A 15,767-nucleotide genomic window follows, 5' to 3' on the forward strand; every position below is an offset into this window, starting at 1 on the left:
CAAGAGGATGGCAATTTGTATGTAAATCAGCAAGACCGGCCACAGCTTTGCTTTCCAAGTCAGAGACATGGGCTGCTGGGTTATTAAAAAGCACATGTCCTGCTAAGACCTTCCTCTAGTGACCAGGGGGGCAGCTGAGAGCCTCTTCCCCTATTCATCCCTCCAGCTGAAGCACCAGTAAGCAAACCACTACTGTCAAGGCTGAGGGGATCAATACAATGGGAAGGAAATCCAGGCAGTGTAAGGGAATGAAAAGAGTGAACTTTAAACCCTCCCTCCTGCTTCACCAGGTCAAGCCCTTCCTGCTGAAGACCTTGCTCTGAGCTGCAGGACAAAAACGGGAATTTGCCTTTTGTTCCTCTTACTCCTAAGCACCTTCCTGCCATTTCAGAAGCTGCCCCATCCCCAAGCCAGCTGCTAGATCCTGGAAGGCAGATGCTCTGAGGTTGGGGGTTCTCCCAAAAAAGGAAGAACCACCCTCCTGCATACACCTGGTACTTCTGGTACCAGGTACAATCACGAGCATTGGCATTAAAAGGGCCACAGCTAGAAGAAGAGGGTCTCAAAACAAAAGTAGTCTTGTCTTCCATTCACAAACTGCTCCTGTGCCTGCCCAAAATCTCAGTGGATTTGCACATGGACAGCTCCTGATAGCAAACCCAAGTGAGGAGGTGTCTGCCCTGGACTCTCCTGTGCCTGGTGCAGCAGCAGCTCTGCACAGGGGACTCTGAGTCCACACTTCTGTGCCACAACGCTTCCGTTCCTTGCCAGCAACACACACTCTTGGGCAAGTTATCCTCACCAGTCCTGCAACAGCTCTTGACTGCTCCTTAGTAGGTACTTTCCTGCCTTTAACAATTGAAATTTGTTAAATTCTCCTCCCTGGAGAGGCCTGACACATTCTTCTAGCAGGGACTGCTTGCGGGTGAGGGTGAGCTGTTGCCTCTATATCACTTTGGTTATTTTTTTCCCCTTTCATTCACATATTAAACTGTCTTTATCTCAACCAATGGGTTTTCTCATTCTTGCTTTTCCTGCTTTCTCACCTCTCCTGCTGGAAGAGAGGAATACTGACTGGGTGCTTGGCTTCTGGCTGAGGTCAACCCACTACATTATACAAGGCAAACCCACCCCTTCAGAGAGTTCACCAACAGCAAAGAATGCCTGCACAGGGCTGATCTCCCAGGCATGGAGGCACACACATGTAAAAAACAGTACAAAAACATGTTTTTACAGAGGGTAAAAAAAGTAAATAAAAGATACCCAAAGGTCTGGGTGGGGTACCACATTACCCTTTTTAACTGCCTTGTCACTGCGGTCGGTTGAAGTGGCATTTTCACTTGACACCTCTTCCCCCAGGCCTCCTGCAAAGGAAAAAAGAGCAGAGACTCATCTCTGGTTAGCTGGCTGGCAGAGCTCTGATGTGGAAAGGACAGCAGCTATCAGTAATGCCAGTTGGGGGTCTGCTGGCCACAGAAACTGTCTGCTTTCCCTGTTGAGGGAGCAGAGACTAAACCTTGATAAAGCCAGGCACTTTTCCTGGATTTGTTCCTAGCCTACAGTGACACCTTGCAACTCATTACCATACCATGCCTAAGTTTCTCCATAGGCTGAATAAGCAGAAAGTCTCTTCTAGGGAAGGTTATTTTCATGGAGATTTAATGACAGCAGAAACTGAATGAGCTGATGTCTGAAGAGGCATTGCAAGAGGAAGTCTCTGTGGTGGCAAGATAAAGCTTGAAGAGTGTGGTAAACCACCACATGCAGAAAAGAATGCACTGTTGGTCATACAGCACTGCTGGATGCAGTGTGGACACTTCCAAGAGGGATGTCTCACTTTCAAGACAGCTGGACATCTTCCAGTCACTGAAGCAGTCTTGCTTTGCCAGCTGGAAAACTCTCCTTTGCTCTGGAGCTGGCTTCTAGCAAATCCTTCTCCAGCAGGGCAAGGACAGGGGAAAAGGGATATCTCTGGCAACTTGGAGAAGGACTGAGAGGATGGTAACAAATCTCCAACATTATACTACTATAACTCATGTGAGTATCAGGAAAATTATGATGGAAGATAGTTACAAAGCAGTTCAGAAGAAAACAAAACACCCAGACTTTCAGCTGGCTATAGGTTAGAGCTTCCTGGTCCAAGAGACACAGTAAATCAGGGGTTTGTCTCCCAAAGGAAGTGCCACAGTTTAACAGAGCTTGGCTGGACAAAAGCCATTAGATGTGTGAACAGGAACAAGCCTGATTCAACAAGATGGATTGCTCTGAACTCTATCACTCTTTTCCAGCTTCAATGTCCCATCCTAAGATTTCCCTTTGTTTTCTTTCATGCCCAGTCCTCGTCACTTCCTTAAGCCCAAGCTCAACAAAAGTTCCTCTTCTCAGTTTTACATCCCCAGGACTTCTCCCACCCCCACCCTTGCAAAGTATGCTATTCTTCACACAATGTCTCATTCCATTTAAAGGAAACCCCAACTAGCCATTCATCACCAGAATTATTAAGGCATGCAGTCTTTGCTTAGGCAAAGGATAATTTTGTATTTCTAAATAAATGCAGCTTGCTTCCAGTCACAAACAGATTGCTTCTTAATTGAACTTAGGAGGTGAATTATATGGTGAATTAGGGAAAAAGAACAACTCTGTATTTAGTGAATTGTTCTCCTAAGAGGGAGTTGCATGGGATTGAATTGCAAATGATGGCACCAAACCCTAGAGCCGGCCCCTCTGCTGTGCCCGAGCCGCTGACCTCTGCCGTGCCGCAGCGCCGCTGGAGCACACGGCTTTTCCAGGCTGGGAGCACATACTTTCCCAGAGATCAGCGCAGGCCTTGGTTTCTTATGCAAAGAAGAGGTTTGAATAAACTAGTGTGACTAATGAAATCTACAACATCTTTGCATATTTTGTCTAATAGTAGCCCATGAAAAGGGAGAGCACTACACAAAGGCCAGATATGGGGGTGCACATTTACCAGATATTTTCAAACTCTAACCTCACTCATACAGACAGGAAGCACCCACAGCCTTGTGTCCTACAAGGGTGTTTGGAAACGAACATGACAATTTTAGAAGACCCTTTTCTGATTCACTTGAGTTTTTAGACATTTCCTATCATCATGATGTCTAAAGATATCCCAAAAATTTAAGTGACTTGACAGACATTTAGTCCTCTTCTGATTCTTTCCAAGAGAGGGCTAATGTAGGACCCCAGAAGAATTGATATGCCATTAAAAATAAATAAGGAAGCCAAGAAATGCACCTTGTATCTGGAAGCAACTGCACATAGGTTGCAGATAATTTGTAGGTCCTGCTGTCCCCTCAACACATTCCTGAAGTGGTACCTCTCTGTCAGACTACTCTGTCACATCCAGAAGCAGAACATATTCCAGTGTTACTGCTCCAGAGCATGAAATGCCTATGTATTTACTGAAGTGCATTATCATTGGAAACACTGAAGAGGAGAAGGGAGATTTCCAGTTTGACATCGTGCTCTGCAGAAAGCCAATAAAAGCAGGCTTGGTATCCCACAAAGACATGACATTGACTTTCATGGATTTCCAGCAGTTAACAAGCCCCTGAAGATCACTTTCATCCTCACTGCTTTCCACCTTCCACCCACTGCTGTGCTAGACCAGCACTCCTCCTTCTTCAGCCTAACAGAGTTTTGTCTGCTTCTCCCCCAATCAGCTGAAGATAACAGAATTTGTTAGGTCATGTCTCCATGCAGAGAGCTGTACTACATCTCCTAAACCCTCTTAACCTCCACATTTTTGTAATTCAATTCTTCCTAATAATTTGTCCTACTTAACAGCTGCAACCCCAGAAGAACACTGCTGGAGTCCCTGACTAGGTAACTTAGTTTCTGTGCATGACCTGGCAGAGACACAAAAGAGATTCTCCACCTAGGCTGGGGAATATTTCACCTTCTACCTACAGCGCACTTGTACTACAGCTTGTTTTTTCTGCTCCTCACAGACCAGCACTGCCAAGGGAGCTTGGCTCACTGAAGGAAATATCCAGCAGCTTGAAAGAATCACAAATCTGAGATAAATCCACCATGTCTGCAAGTATGGCTGAAGAACAGGTGTATAAATTGTTTTCAGGAACTAGAAGCAGCCTGAGGTGGTAACTTAAGGGTCCAGTGAAGCAGAAAGCAGCAGGCTGGGGCATTGTTGTGAAGAAAGCAGTTTCTCTCACTCTCCCAGGAGAAGAAAATAAAAATCCAATTTTGTTAAATGAAGTCCAAGTTGTTCAGCTGAAACCAAACTAAAGGACAAGATATATTAAGAGAGAGTGCACAAAGCACGCCACCAAAGCTATACTGTTTGTAGTTGCCTTGCACACTAGCACAGGCAAAAGATGTGCAGCCTGAAGGAAGATCAAGGAGCAGACTCCATTCAGAACCCTTACTTCCAGTAAGAGAGGGTGGGACGTGGAGAAGTGGTAATATATCAGACCTGAAAATGTGTCTTCTACAAGATGCAATTTAGGATTGAAGGTATTTATTGCTGTGCATGTTCTGGTTTGGTTTTTTTTGCTTAAGCCCAGGTAGTCTGAATCACCAAAGAAGGGACGATCGCATCTCTTGCCAACTAAAGCTTCTGTGCTTCTTCCACTTGATTATGGACCATAAAGGGGTTCTTGTCTGAAAAATGAATAGGAAAGCCAGGCAAAGCAGTGAAGCAGCCTGCTGGTGAATCAGAATGCATGTAATTGGCCCAGAAATACCTACCACCCTCCTATTGGGTCCATTTAAGATCTCAAAGCTGCTTGAGGGGCCACTGACTTCCAAAACATTTTAGCACCATCTGTCTTTCAGCTTGCATTGGAAAATGCTACTCTGAGGCAAGATGAGTTACCCAACTGAAAGCAAAGGAGAAACATCAGTCTATCCTGAGTCAAGCTCCATTTTCAAATGATGCCTATCTATAATGTTAGTCTAAAACCCAACAAGTGACAATAGAAATTGTAGTTGTCTGAAAAATTGCAGTCTGAGAACACAAAATATTCTTACACAGGAAACTGGATGGGATGAAGCCTGCAACACTACCCTTTTTCCAAATTGTAAAAGTTCCCATTAAAATCAAATCCACTTTCAGAACAAGTCCAAGTCAGGAAACTTTTTCCTCTCCAGACCAATGAAGAATCTTTTTATGTTCACAGTTTTCCTTTCCCTTTCCTGGTTGCTGTCCACACAGGGAAAGGGTTCCACAGCTGAACTTTGAAGACAGCTACCACCCATTTGCTCATCACCTCTGCTGAGGACAAAGGAGTCCACAGTGAGCACTGAGGACTTTGACAGATTTTCCAATTTTTCTGATTTAGCAGAGAGTAACTTGGCTGTGCACATAATTATTTGCTCTCAAGTGAATCGAAGCGCAGCAGACTTTTTCTAATATATCTTACTGTGGAGAAAAGGCCATTTCAGAGCTGGGACACAACACAGTGATTAAAAAAATGCTTTTGAAAAATTATTAACGACTTCACCTCCTCTACCTTATGTGTTAGAACACCCTGCTTTCATAGTCTCACTCAATATATAGGCTATTCACATGCCATGGCTTAGAGACTGAATTTCAAACAGAGATTGCAATGAAGCACCAACAAAACCAAGTAGTGCAGTTAACATTAAACACTAGTCATTCTTTAGAGTTTCAGTTCTGGTGAGTTCTGCCATATTATGATCATCAGAGAAGCTCCTGGAAAAACAGGATAAGTCAAACAATGCAAACATGCTGTTTTTAACTTCATTAACCAGTGGTCAAGAACTGTTGAGCATAGGAAAAAAACTATTTCACTGGGGTTTCTAAGCACAGAAAAAGTGATGATTTTATTAAAACAATTTCTGCTGGGAAAATGCATTCAGAATGCAGAACAGATGTTTCCCAGAGCTGGTGGAGAGTCTATAGCAAAAACCTTTCATAAACCCCCATACCCTGGAGATCTGAGCAAATGATTTGAGATATATCCTTCAGCATTTCCTGTCAGTGGAATAGCTGAAGCTCCCTCAATTAACCTAAAGAAAAATAAATTAAAGAAAGGAAGAATTCCAAGCCCCAAATTCCCTGCAGGAATCTGTTTTTCCTATTCAGAGTAAGCTGACTAGCTGCAATAACTCAGGAGAGTCCCAAGGTCCAGAGGCTTGACAGGCAGATGTGTCATCTCCACATCAGCTGTGAATGCTTGTGCAGGGAAGGAGGACACCTGCCTCACAGGGAAGTTCACGAGAGGAGGAAGGTGAGTACAGCTAAGCAAACCCAGGGCTGCCACAGACTGCAAAGCACTTAATGGATCAAAATCTTCTGTTGGCCAGCTGTATTTGGAGTGGTATGGCAGGCAGAGCAGAAGTGCAGGCAGCACCATTCCCAAATACCCTGTATTTTCCCTGGATACTGCCTGCTCTTCTGGAAGCAGCAACATTGCTTTTATACTATGATGGATCTTGTTTTTAAAGAAGGCATTGCAAGAAAGGGGACACTGACCCAACCTCTCCACTGAGAGTTAATGCCTAAGGGGATCAACATTCTCTGGATAAAAGGAAGGACTGAGAAGACTGGAAGGGGTCTTTTCTCGTGGGCTGTAACAACCACTTCTGTTCCCTAGGGTAAAAAGACAGGTAAATGAGAGATAAAAGAAAGAAAAAAGTTACCTACAACCTCTGTCATCTCATGGGTTTCTTCCAGTGAGAAAGAGCCCTGCAAGTACAGTGCTTTTATTGAGGCAAGTGAAAATGAAATACTTAAGTGGGCACATGAGTATTCTGGCCATGTGAGTGTCTCTGTTGTTTAGCCAGGTCCCAACGCATGGTGTAAGACTTCTCCCCTCCCAGCATGTAAACTGAGTAATGCATAGTACCAGCTATCCCCATCCCCTTGCATTTGATTTCCTGTCAATCTCATGGATCAAGATCTACTCCTAACAGGTGTCTGCTTCACTATTACATTCCTCTCAAGTCACAAAAATCACCTTCCCTACCTGTCTCTCTTTTGGAAGGAAAGAGAAGGGAAAAGGAAGAACGAAAGTGAACTTGCAGGCAATAAGGAAACTGTCAGAGCTGGCTTGGGTTCACCCATTGCTGTCCTAGTAGACAGCACCAACCTCACAGCCCCCCTTGGCTGACATTCCTTTCCTTCTGACCTGCAGAGTCTAATTTCTTCAGCCTCAATGCACCCCAAGCTGCTCTGGACAGGACCATGCACTATTCCCTGAGCTGCCCTGCAGCAGCTCCCTGCCCCGCTCCAGCTGGGGCTTCCAGGGAGAGCCTGCTGCTCTCAGCAACCCAGCCAGACCACTCTTCCCCTTTAGCCTTCCTAATCCTCTTGTTTTCCCCACACCTTGTTTATACTGGATAAAAATTTACTCAAAATGAAAACACTCGCATGGGAAGCTAAGTTATGTTTGAATGGAATTAAAAATCCTTCCATTAAGAATGTTTTGTGCCACTAGAGAGACCTTTCTTCCTGCCTAGACATTCAGACACTCACAGTCCTGGAGCTTCTTAGAGAGTTTTTGGTACCTTTTTATGCGCTGGAAGCCTGAACCATGTTTAACAGGCAGCTGAGCAGCCTAAGCAGATATAACTGAGACACTTCATCTGCTTGGTTAGCTGCCAACTCCACCACAGCCCATCTAAAGAGCACCTGAAACTGCCAAACCAGGGAAACTGAGGCAGGAGCCAGCACTGTGGCCAGAAAAGTGGGACTTACAACACCTTGGGAGCACAAGCCAAATGTAGCCACTATTAGGTAACCTTAGACCATCTCCTTCCCCAAGGTCTTCCCTGACTCCCTGGTGAAAGAGGTGCCCAAATCATTTGTTGTCATTAGAAGAGCTGTGGAGGAGCTGAGGACCAAGGGCAGAGGCCCTTTCCTCCCTGAGCCAGCTGCCCCCATGGGTGTCCCAGTGCTGGAGCTGCCCTGTCATTCCCAGGGACAGCTGCACTTTGCAGGGGGAGCCGGGTCTCAAACTCACCCTGCCACAAACTGACTCCAGGATTCAGCAACAGCAACAACTAAAGAAAAGGAGTGGCTAATCCCTCCCTAACACAGCCTGATGCATCTCACACTCCCTTTTCCTCTCTAGGAAGTGGAACTGCAACATAATCTGAATATTTCCTTTTGCTTCTGATCTTTGCCCTGGAGAAACTTGTTACCCATTCCCTGGGGCTGTCCAAGTCACCATCTGGCCTCAGAAATACAACAGCAAACACAGTCCAGGGTTCCAGCCTAAAACTAATTTGCTTTCTTTCTCCACTTGACAGCTGAATAAATACTTTGTCCTCACCATTTGAAAAGGGGAGCTGCAGCAAAGGGGTTTTGTCCACTGCAGCTACAAGCATCAGCCTTGTCTCCAAATTAAGCCTGAACAAGTGGCTCAAAGTGAACAAATTTATTCCACAAATGTAACCCCTTTCTGTTCAGAATCAACCACGAGCAGTTTACATCTTCTAATTTATTTGTTGCTTGCTATTGTCCAACAAGTCATTTTGGCAATTGATTGTTCGCTGGACCTTCCAGACATTTTTCTGACCAGTGTAAGCAACTTTTATTTTGTGAACACAGATTCCTGCTTGAAAGTAGAGAGCCTGAGGGTCAAGACAGCCCAGCCAGTCTTTCAGAGTGACCATCCTGCAGTGACTGCTCTCAGAGCTTACTAGACCCTACTCTTTCATGGACTGTTTCTGCCTCCAAACTCATATGCCTAAAATACTCTCAGAAATGATGTGGCAGCTTATGCAATTGAGGCAAATACAATTTTTCATTTGAGCAAATATTCAAGGAAATTAGGCATTGGCCCAGCTCTGAAGTACAAATGCATGATTTAGTCAATGCCACAGTTATTGGCTAAGCACTGTCGAATTTTACAATTAGGGTAATGGATTTAACTTTCAATGTAATTTCCATATGGATAAACTGATCTCCTCAAGTACATTTGCCCATGTGCTCCCTTCATCACAGTTAATTAATATAAAACTATTTAATAACGTCCACTTAAATACAAAAGACCATTCAGACTCTTCTGGCATCAGTAAAAGCAACAGCCTCCAAATGTGATACACCAGCTGTAGACGAGAGCAAAAGAAAATTTAATTAAGAGCGATCAAGAGCACGACAGTTGCAAACAGAAATCAGATGTTATAAATGTTCCTACATTGTGATTATCCCAGCTCCTGAAAGGGTTAATTGTGCCAACCAGTACCAACTTCCAGGTGCTTTAGATGTGTCCAAGAGACCTTTGAGATGAGGAAAGTAGTGGGGCTGGGAGCCAAAACCTGGCATAGTTAAGTGCAGAGCAGCAGGGATTTGGCATCATCTGTGCAGGAGCACTGCAGCAGCTTTGCCCAAAGCTGCAGCCCTGCCCAAAGCTGATGGTGGCATCATGCTGAATAGGAAGAAACTACAGAAACAGGCTGCTTGGAAGCAGCTTCAACCATGGCATCAATGGATAGCATTCTGCAGATGTTTTTGGGTGCTTAAATAATGTTAATCGCTCATCAACAAAATCCATGCTATTTAATTTCTGAAGTGCAGCATTTGACAAGAGTGATACTGAGTTACTCGCCTTCCTGGATGATTTCTGAAAGAAGCATATGAATTGTGACTCACAAGATAAGCACAACTAAAGTTTCCACTAAGAATGAGTAAGTGGCAGTGTTTGAAATAGCTGGGGATTTTTGTTACAACAGAGAAAGCTTTATTGCTTGGATGGATCCATTTGAGCAATATTGCAGCACTCATAAAACCACTAAAATAAAACTGTGTAAGGCTGAACATTGACTGCACAGCAGAAATCAAACCATTTATTTTGACAGGTGGAAGGCCACCATCCAGAAAACTTGATTTCAGGGAACAGTGCATTTACAAAACAAACTTTGTGGTGCATGTGACCAGCTGCCACTGGGAACTTCGACAAGAGGAAAAAGAACATCTTAGTCCATAGGAAATGTGGAGTAAGTAACAGGGCTGTGTCATTCAGGTTGTGCTCTGCCCATTCAGGTGTACTCAGCACCTATTGCTTGGGACTGTCTTTACCCTGTCCTGCAGAACCTTTATCACATGCAAAGGTGAAAAAGGAGATAGATTTCATTTCTCTATTTGTCACAAGTCTGGAACACCACAGCCAAGTGTGTAAAGGAATATTGCAAACCCACTAGTCCCACCTGGTTTCAAAGTAACATGCCATACTGGAAAGACCCTAGTTGAAAGAAAATCAGAGCCTGCCTATCTGTCCGTGGGACAGGCAGAGTAAAGACTCTAGCACCTCTTGTTGCTTGCTACCCAGGCAGATCACAAGCAGCATTCACTGCACAGAAAGGCACTGGGCAGCCCCTGGGAACAGGCAGATGTGGCCAACAATCCGACTTCCCCGCTCCTGACAGCTGTGCTGTCCTGATTCAGGGCTTCTTCTCCAGCCTTACAAGGGAGATCTGTCCCCTTTGCACATATTCACTCCAAGCTTTGGCATCTTGACTTGATCTTCTACCATCACCCAAGATTGTCAGATTCTTGTCCTGTGACTAGAAAAAGTGCATCCAAAAGATGAGAAAAATCCCTCTCAATAATTTCTAGAAAAGACTTCAAGCTGGCACTCAGAAACCCACAAAGAAAAGCATTTGATGTGAAAATAACAAACCTAAGATAGACATTTTCTAGGGGAAGAGAGAATTAGAAGGTCCACCAGCTAAGGGTATGGGATTTCTAGACAGTTATCTTTATGCTGGAGAAAATCAGACAAGTCTGAGAAGGTTGCAATAGGACTGTAAGACTCTGGGCTGGGAGAAAAAAAAAGCACAGTATCTGCTTTTGTTCAAAGAGAAGATCACTTATTGCATGGAAGGGTAGATTTGGGACAAGGGATAACTCCGAAAAGCAGAGCAAACAAGAACACTCTCGGCCCTAGAGGACTTACTCAGCTCTTCCAAAGGCGAGCTCCTGCTTTGCCTTAGCAAACCACAGAACTGTGGGAAATGCATTTCATGGTTGTCTGCTCTGGTAAAACCCCTGAGTGAATCAACTCACAGAGGTAAACATTTGGACCAGTCATAGGAAAATCATCTGGCATAGCTAACCAAACTTCAGCATCAGGCCAGCTCTAGGCACCTACCTTTCCACTCTTGAGGCTCCTCTTCCTGTTAAAAATGTGCCTGGACTGCAAAGAGACATCCCCAGAGTGCATGTCACGTGCTGTGGAAAACTGAAAGGAGGTATGCAGACAGCTGGAGAGAGCCCTCTGACAGGTCTGTTGGAACAAAGATGCTCCTCTACTCACACAGGAGGAAGCAACCTTCACTAAAGATTTCCCAGGGAAAGAGCAGACCCCTGCAGAGAGTTCACAGATGTGGGCTGTTACAACACGTACATAGTCACTTGCATTGCCTGGCCAATTATGACCAATACAGCTCAAGTTAAGTTAGCACAACCCACAGACTTGCTCTAAGCCTAAATGAATTAAAAGCTGGGCTCCAAGTAGCCCTAAATGCTATGATTCTGTGGTTCTGCGAAATCCAGCAATGCTGAAGTCCACTCCTTCTACCCTGAACTGAGTGACTTTACAGCAGAGCACCAAATATGAGTTACAATGGGAAATCCAGCTGAGGTGGCAAGCATGTGTCAAATCAGCTGAATTTAACAGTCTTGCTTTCAAATCCATAAATCAGATCATCCCTAGAATCTCAGTTAGTCATGGTCTAAATCCCTGGATTTTGCAGTCTTCTAGAAGTGTATTTTGCACTAAGTTAAATTTCACTAGAAACACATGAGTATCATTCAAGAGGACTCTGATGTAATGTGCAGCACTACTACTGGCCAGAGCCCCTTCACTGAGAAAGTTGTCACAAAGTGAAACAGCAGAAACCCTGCTTGTGACTGCCACCAGTACCTGAAGCATTCCACTGGAGAAGTCCTGCTCTCCACCCTGAAGTTAAGTAGCACAACTCTCAGCAGGAGAGCTGCACTCCAGCAACCTGTCCAGCAAGTAAATCCAGCTTACACAGGAATCAATGCCTTTCCTCAAGAATGCAACCAGAGACAGCGACCATGAGCATCTTAAAACAAGAAAAAGCAAAGCATCCTGTTGCAGATAGGCCCACGTGCAGATGTGGTGAGGCAGCAGAGCAGCTGACTGTACTTTCACAGCACACTCAAGAACAGCAGAGCTGCTGCCAATGAACCAGGTCCCTGCTCTTAAGACAAGGTCTAATGCAGAACTCCTGTCTGCCTCATTTGTCACAGAATTACTTGCATGACTTTGCTGTCAGAACCTCCAGTCACTGACAGGGGCCTCTGTCTCCTCTGATATCAGTAGAGAGCAGGGGTTCAAATATATCCCTCTCCCAGCTGCACTGTTATCTGAAGCATTACTCTAGCTAGAAAAATGCTCTTTGAATTTCTTCTGCCAGTCATTTGTAGCAGTGTGAAAGGCTCATCAAGGCCTTCAAGCCATGAGCCTCAAAACCTCTCAGGATGAGAGGTAAAGAAAACTTATTTGGACTGTTCTTGAAAAGCATTCTTGGCGACAGTGGGATATGGAGTCAGCCTCTTAGCAGCAAGCCAGCACAGCATGGCATCAGTGAGGGCAGCCAAATGCCCTCGGCTTCTGATCTGCTGCTGCCAAACCCTGAAGAGACACACTTGCCCTTCTTCTCACAGTGGTGCCTTTCAGGACTATAAACTGTCCCTATGATACAAAAATCAAGTAAAGAGGTAATGTATCACAAAAGTCCTCATAATCCCTAAAATGCCCATAAAAACTCATTAGGGTCCAAAAGAGAGGTGACACTGTGCAATTTCCCAGCCTGCCTCGGGATTCTCTTTTTTCCCATTGCAGCAGATGAATCCTCAAAGTCTTCAGTCAAATTTCCTCTAAACTAAATTATATTGTAAAAGCAAATATTTTCACTAGAGTTTAAAAAATACGAGAAACTTTTCAGAACTGCAAATTTTTTAAAAAATCTTTCATCAAAGTGATTAGGAGTTGGTGATGCATGGGCTTGCTGAAATAGCACTCACTGGCAGATCTCCAGGTAACAGATTCATTTCATTATGTTCTGAACCATTACTGTCTCTCTACAGGTCCAAATCCTAAGGGTATCCATTTCAACACCACTGCATGAGAACACCTGATTTTCATAGTAAACATAACATCTAAACTTGATCCCACAGAAACAGAGATAGGGAAGCAGCTAAGACCTGCATTTTAACAATATGCCGCATTGTTGCCCCTTCTTCTAACAGCAAAACATTTTTAAGGAAGAGGAAAAATTCCTTGTTTGGCAGATTTTATATGGTATTATACATGGTGATAGCAGGATGAGCAGGTGACGTGGAGGACATAGTTTGGTCTGCAAAATTTCTTGTAATACAAAGCAACAAACAGTAAGATCACAAGCAAGTCTCAGAGTTTAGGACTTAGGTTCAAAGGAGAACAGCCAATGAGGAAAAAAAAAATTCTGGTTTAGAAAATTAGAAAAATCTTAACTCAAAAAAAGGTCAAATGTTCAACTTTAAACAGCTCTTTGCCAGATCGCTGATTAGAATAAAACTGGGTTTCACGTAAAACAAAGCTGAGGTGAGAGACCTGTGGAGAAGAGCCCAGAAGTCATGTAATGATCACAGTCTAAAATTGGGTTGGAGGACAGCACTTTGGATAAAACCTTCAGGGAAGTCATCAAAGGGTCTTGACAAGAAATTAACTAGTTGGTAGCTCTTGGTAGAGCACATGTCCTGGCATTCACTCACAGTTAATCTGCACTGCATGCAAATGACTCTACTAACTCACACAGCTCGGAGCTTTAACCAAGTCACTGCAGATCAACATGCAGACTTCTAACAACTACTTGGATTAAATGGGTTCCACTCAGCCACAGACCACCACCATGCCTGCCTTTCCTTCAACAGGGCCTGAAGAAAACTCCACTTGTACAATGTAATCTAATGCAGGATGTTTGCACACAAGATGCTATTGAAAACCTACTGCAGTTTGCAGATGCTTTACTCTTCCTGATAAATTTTTAGAAAGGAAGCTCCTTTGGAGCAAATGAGACTCTTCACATGAATAAGGACTATCAGGTCCTTATTCTGCACTCCAGAAGGCTGTAAGTACATAACACAAGTGATGTAATTCTCTGTGTAATGTCAATTTCCAATGTGACCACTAACACAAAATAATCTGGGTATACTGGACAGAGAAATCCAGACAAAGCCAAAGATGAACATCATTGCTGGAGCACTGAGGTAAAGTACCAAGGAGACAGCCACCCCTAAAATCCACATGAGCAGTTTTTGAGGGGATTGCCAGAGAGCTCTGAGTCAGCATTCCTCAGAGGGAAGGAACCATCATCCTGCTCTGTGACTTCACCAAGGAGACAATGCTATTTGGTCCACTGCTTTCAGATACTAGGAATAAAACACTAACTTCAATATTTGCTGAGAAAATGCTTGGAAACACTGAACTTCAAGGCATTCCCCTCTCAAGCAGGATCACAAATATTTAGTTTCTGAAAAATTACCATGGCATTTCTGCAAGCAGGAAATTAATGGAGAAAACATGCCTGAAGCACACTCATGCTGTGAAATTTAGCTTAGGACAGAGATCCATGGCAAAATCCAAAGAGTTCTCTGACTCCCTGCCCCTCTCTCTCAAGGACCCAGAGAAGTACCAAGCTATTTTCTAGACAATGACTAGGAGAGGGTGAAGAAGGGGAAAACTTGAAACATCTGACAGTCTCTGTCTTTACCAGCCAGGGCAAAGCTTTCCCTCAAGCAGTACAATGCTGGATCCAGAGGACCATGTGTCCAATCATTCCTAAGTACATGGGAACCTCAATCTTCCTGCAGAGCCTCACAGCTTCAGATGCTCCACACCAGCTATTAGGGTGCACACCTACAAACAGCCCAGCAGGGTCAAATGGCACAATTTTCCCTTCTCCTCCCAGCTGAACAGCATTTTCTGGGAACAAGGGAACAACACTGGGCAGGAAGAATGCCTGGCCTAATAACATGGTCAGAAGTGCAGCTCCCTGCACGAAGAGCCTGGGTGTCTGTATATACGTACTAAGTACTTCCTCCACTATACCACTAATCCGATTAACAGCTTTAGGCAACTCTGAAATGTTATCATTCAAGGGGTTCCATTCATAAAGGGTCTTAGGCTGTTTCTGTACAGAGGTTGCATTCTTCCCACTGGAAATAAAGCAGGGAGTAGGATTTTCTCCCAGGGAAGAATGGAGCCCAATCCCCCACCATGCTGAAGTAGGCCACCCTCTTAAAATTCACAAGAGTGTCAAACAAGCCTCACAAGAGAAAAATCAACGCTTCCTGCCCATGCAAAGAGCCTCTCACAGGGCAGGTGACCACAGAGATCCCTCTGTGTGTGCTCTGCAGAAAGCATCACAGTCACAGGGGCCGCCCATTTGTCAGCTGCACTCCCAGGGATACAAATGAAACCTGCTAGAGATGAGGACAAGAGAAAGTGAGTGAGGCGACATCTTCGTTCACCCAAGGCAAAGCACTGTGTGATGCATCAGTAAAATGTGCAAAGAAGAGACTGGTCCAAACACACCACAGGAGCCATGGCTGTAAGAGCTCTGTGCCAGCACTAAATGATACAGATGTGAGTTATAAAACCCAGTTCATTTTCCAGATGGCACAGGTCTGGCACCAGTGCCAAGTGAAAGAAATGTGCTAGACATGACAACTAAAAAAGTTACCAGAGAAAACTGATATATTCAAACATATCTAACTTTGCTTTCCCAGTAATGTCCTCATCTAACTT

General features: G+C 44.3%; 1 protein-coding gene across 4 annotated transcripts in view; it reads right to left on the reverse strand.

The window, feature by feature from the left end:
• The window catches only part of TLL2 (tolloid like 2), an 84,874-nt gene that overhangs the window by 37,351 nt on the left and 31,756 nt on the right, over positions 1-15,767 (reverse strand). For 2 of the 4 annotated variants that reach the window (XM_038141111.1, XM_038141109.1), the window contains one exon: positions 1,293-1,364. In XM_038141111.1, the coding sequence (XP_037997039.1) occupies positions 1,293-1,364 (72 nt within the window). Of the gene's footprint in view, positions 1-1,263; positions 1,365-15,767 lie in introns of those variants that run through there. The other 2 variants (XM_038141110.1, XM_038141112.1) reach the window with 1 other exon arrangement.

Source organism: Motacilla alba, chromosome 6 (genome assembly GCF_015832195.1).
Source record: "Motacilla alba alba isolate MOTALB_02 chromosome 6, Motacilla_alba_V1.0_pri, whole genome shotgun sequence".
Lineage (NCBI taxonomy): Eukaryota > Metazoa > Chordata > Aves > Passeriformes > Motacillidae > Motacilla > Motacilla alba.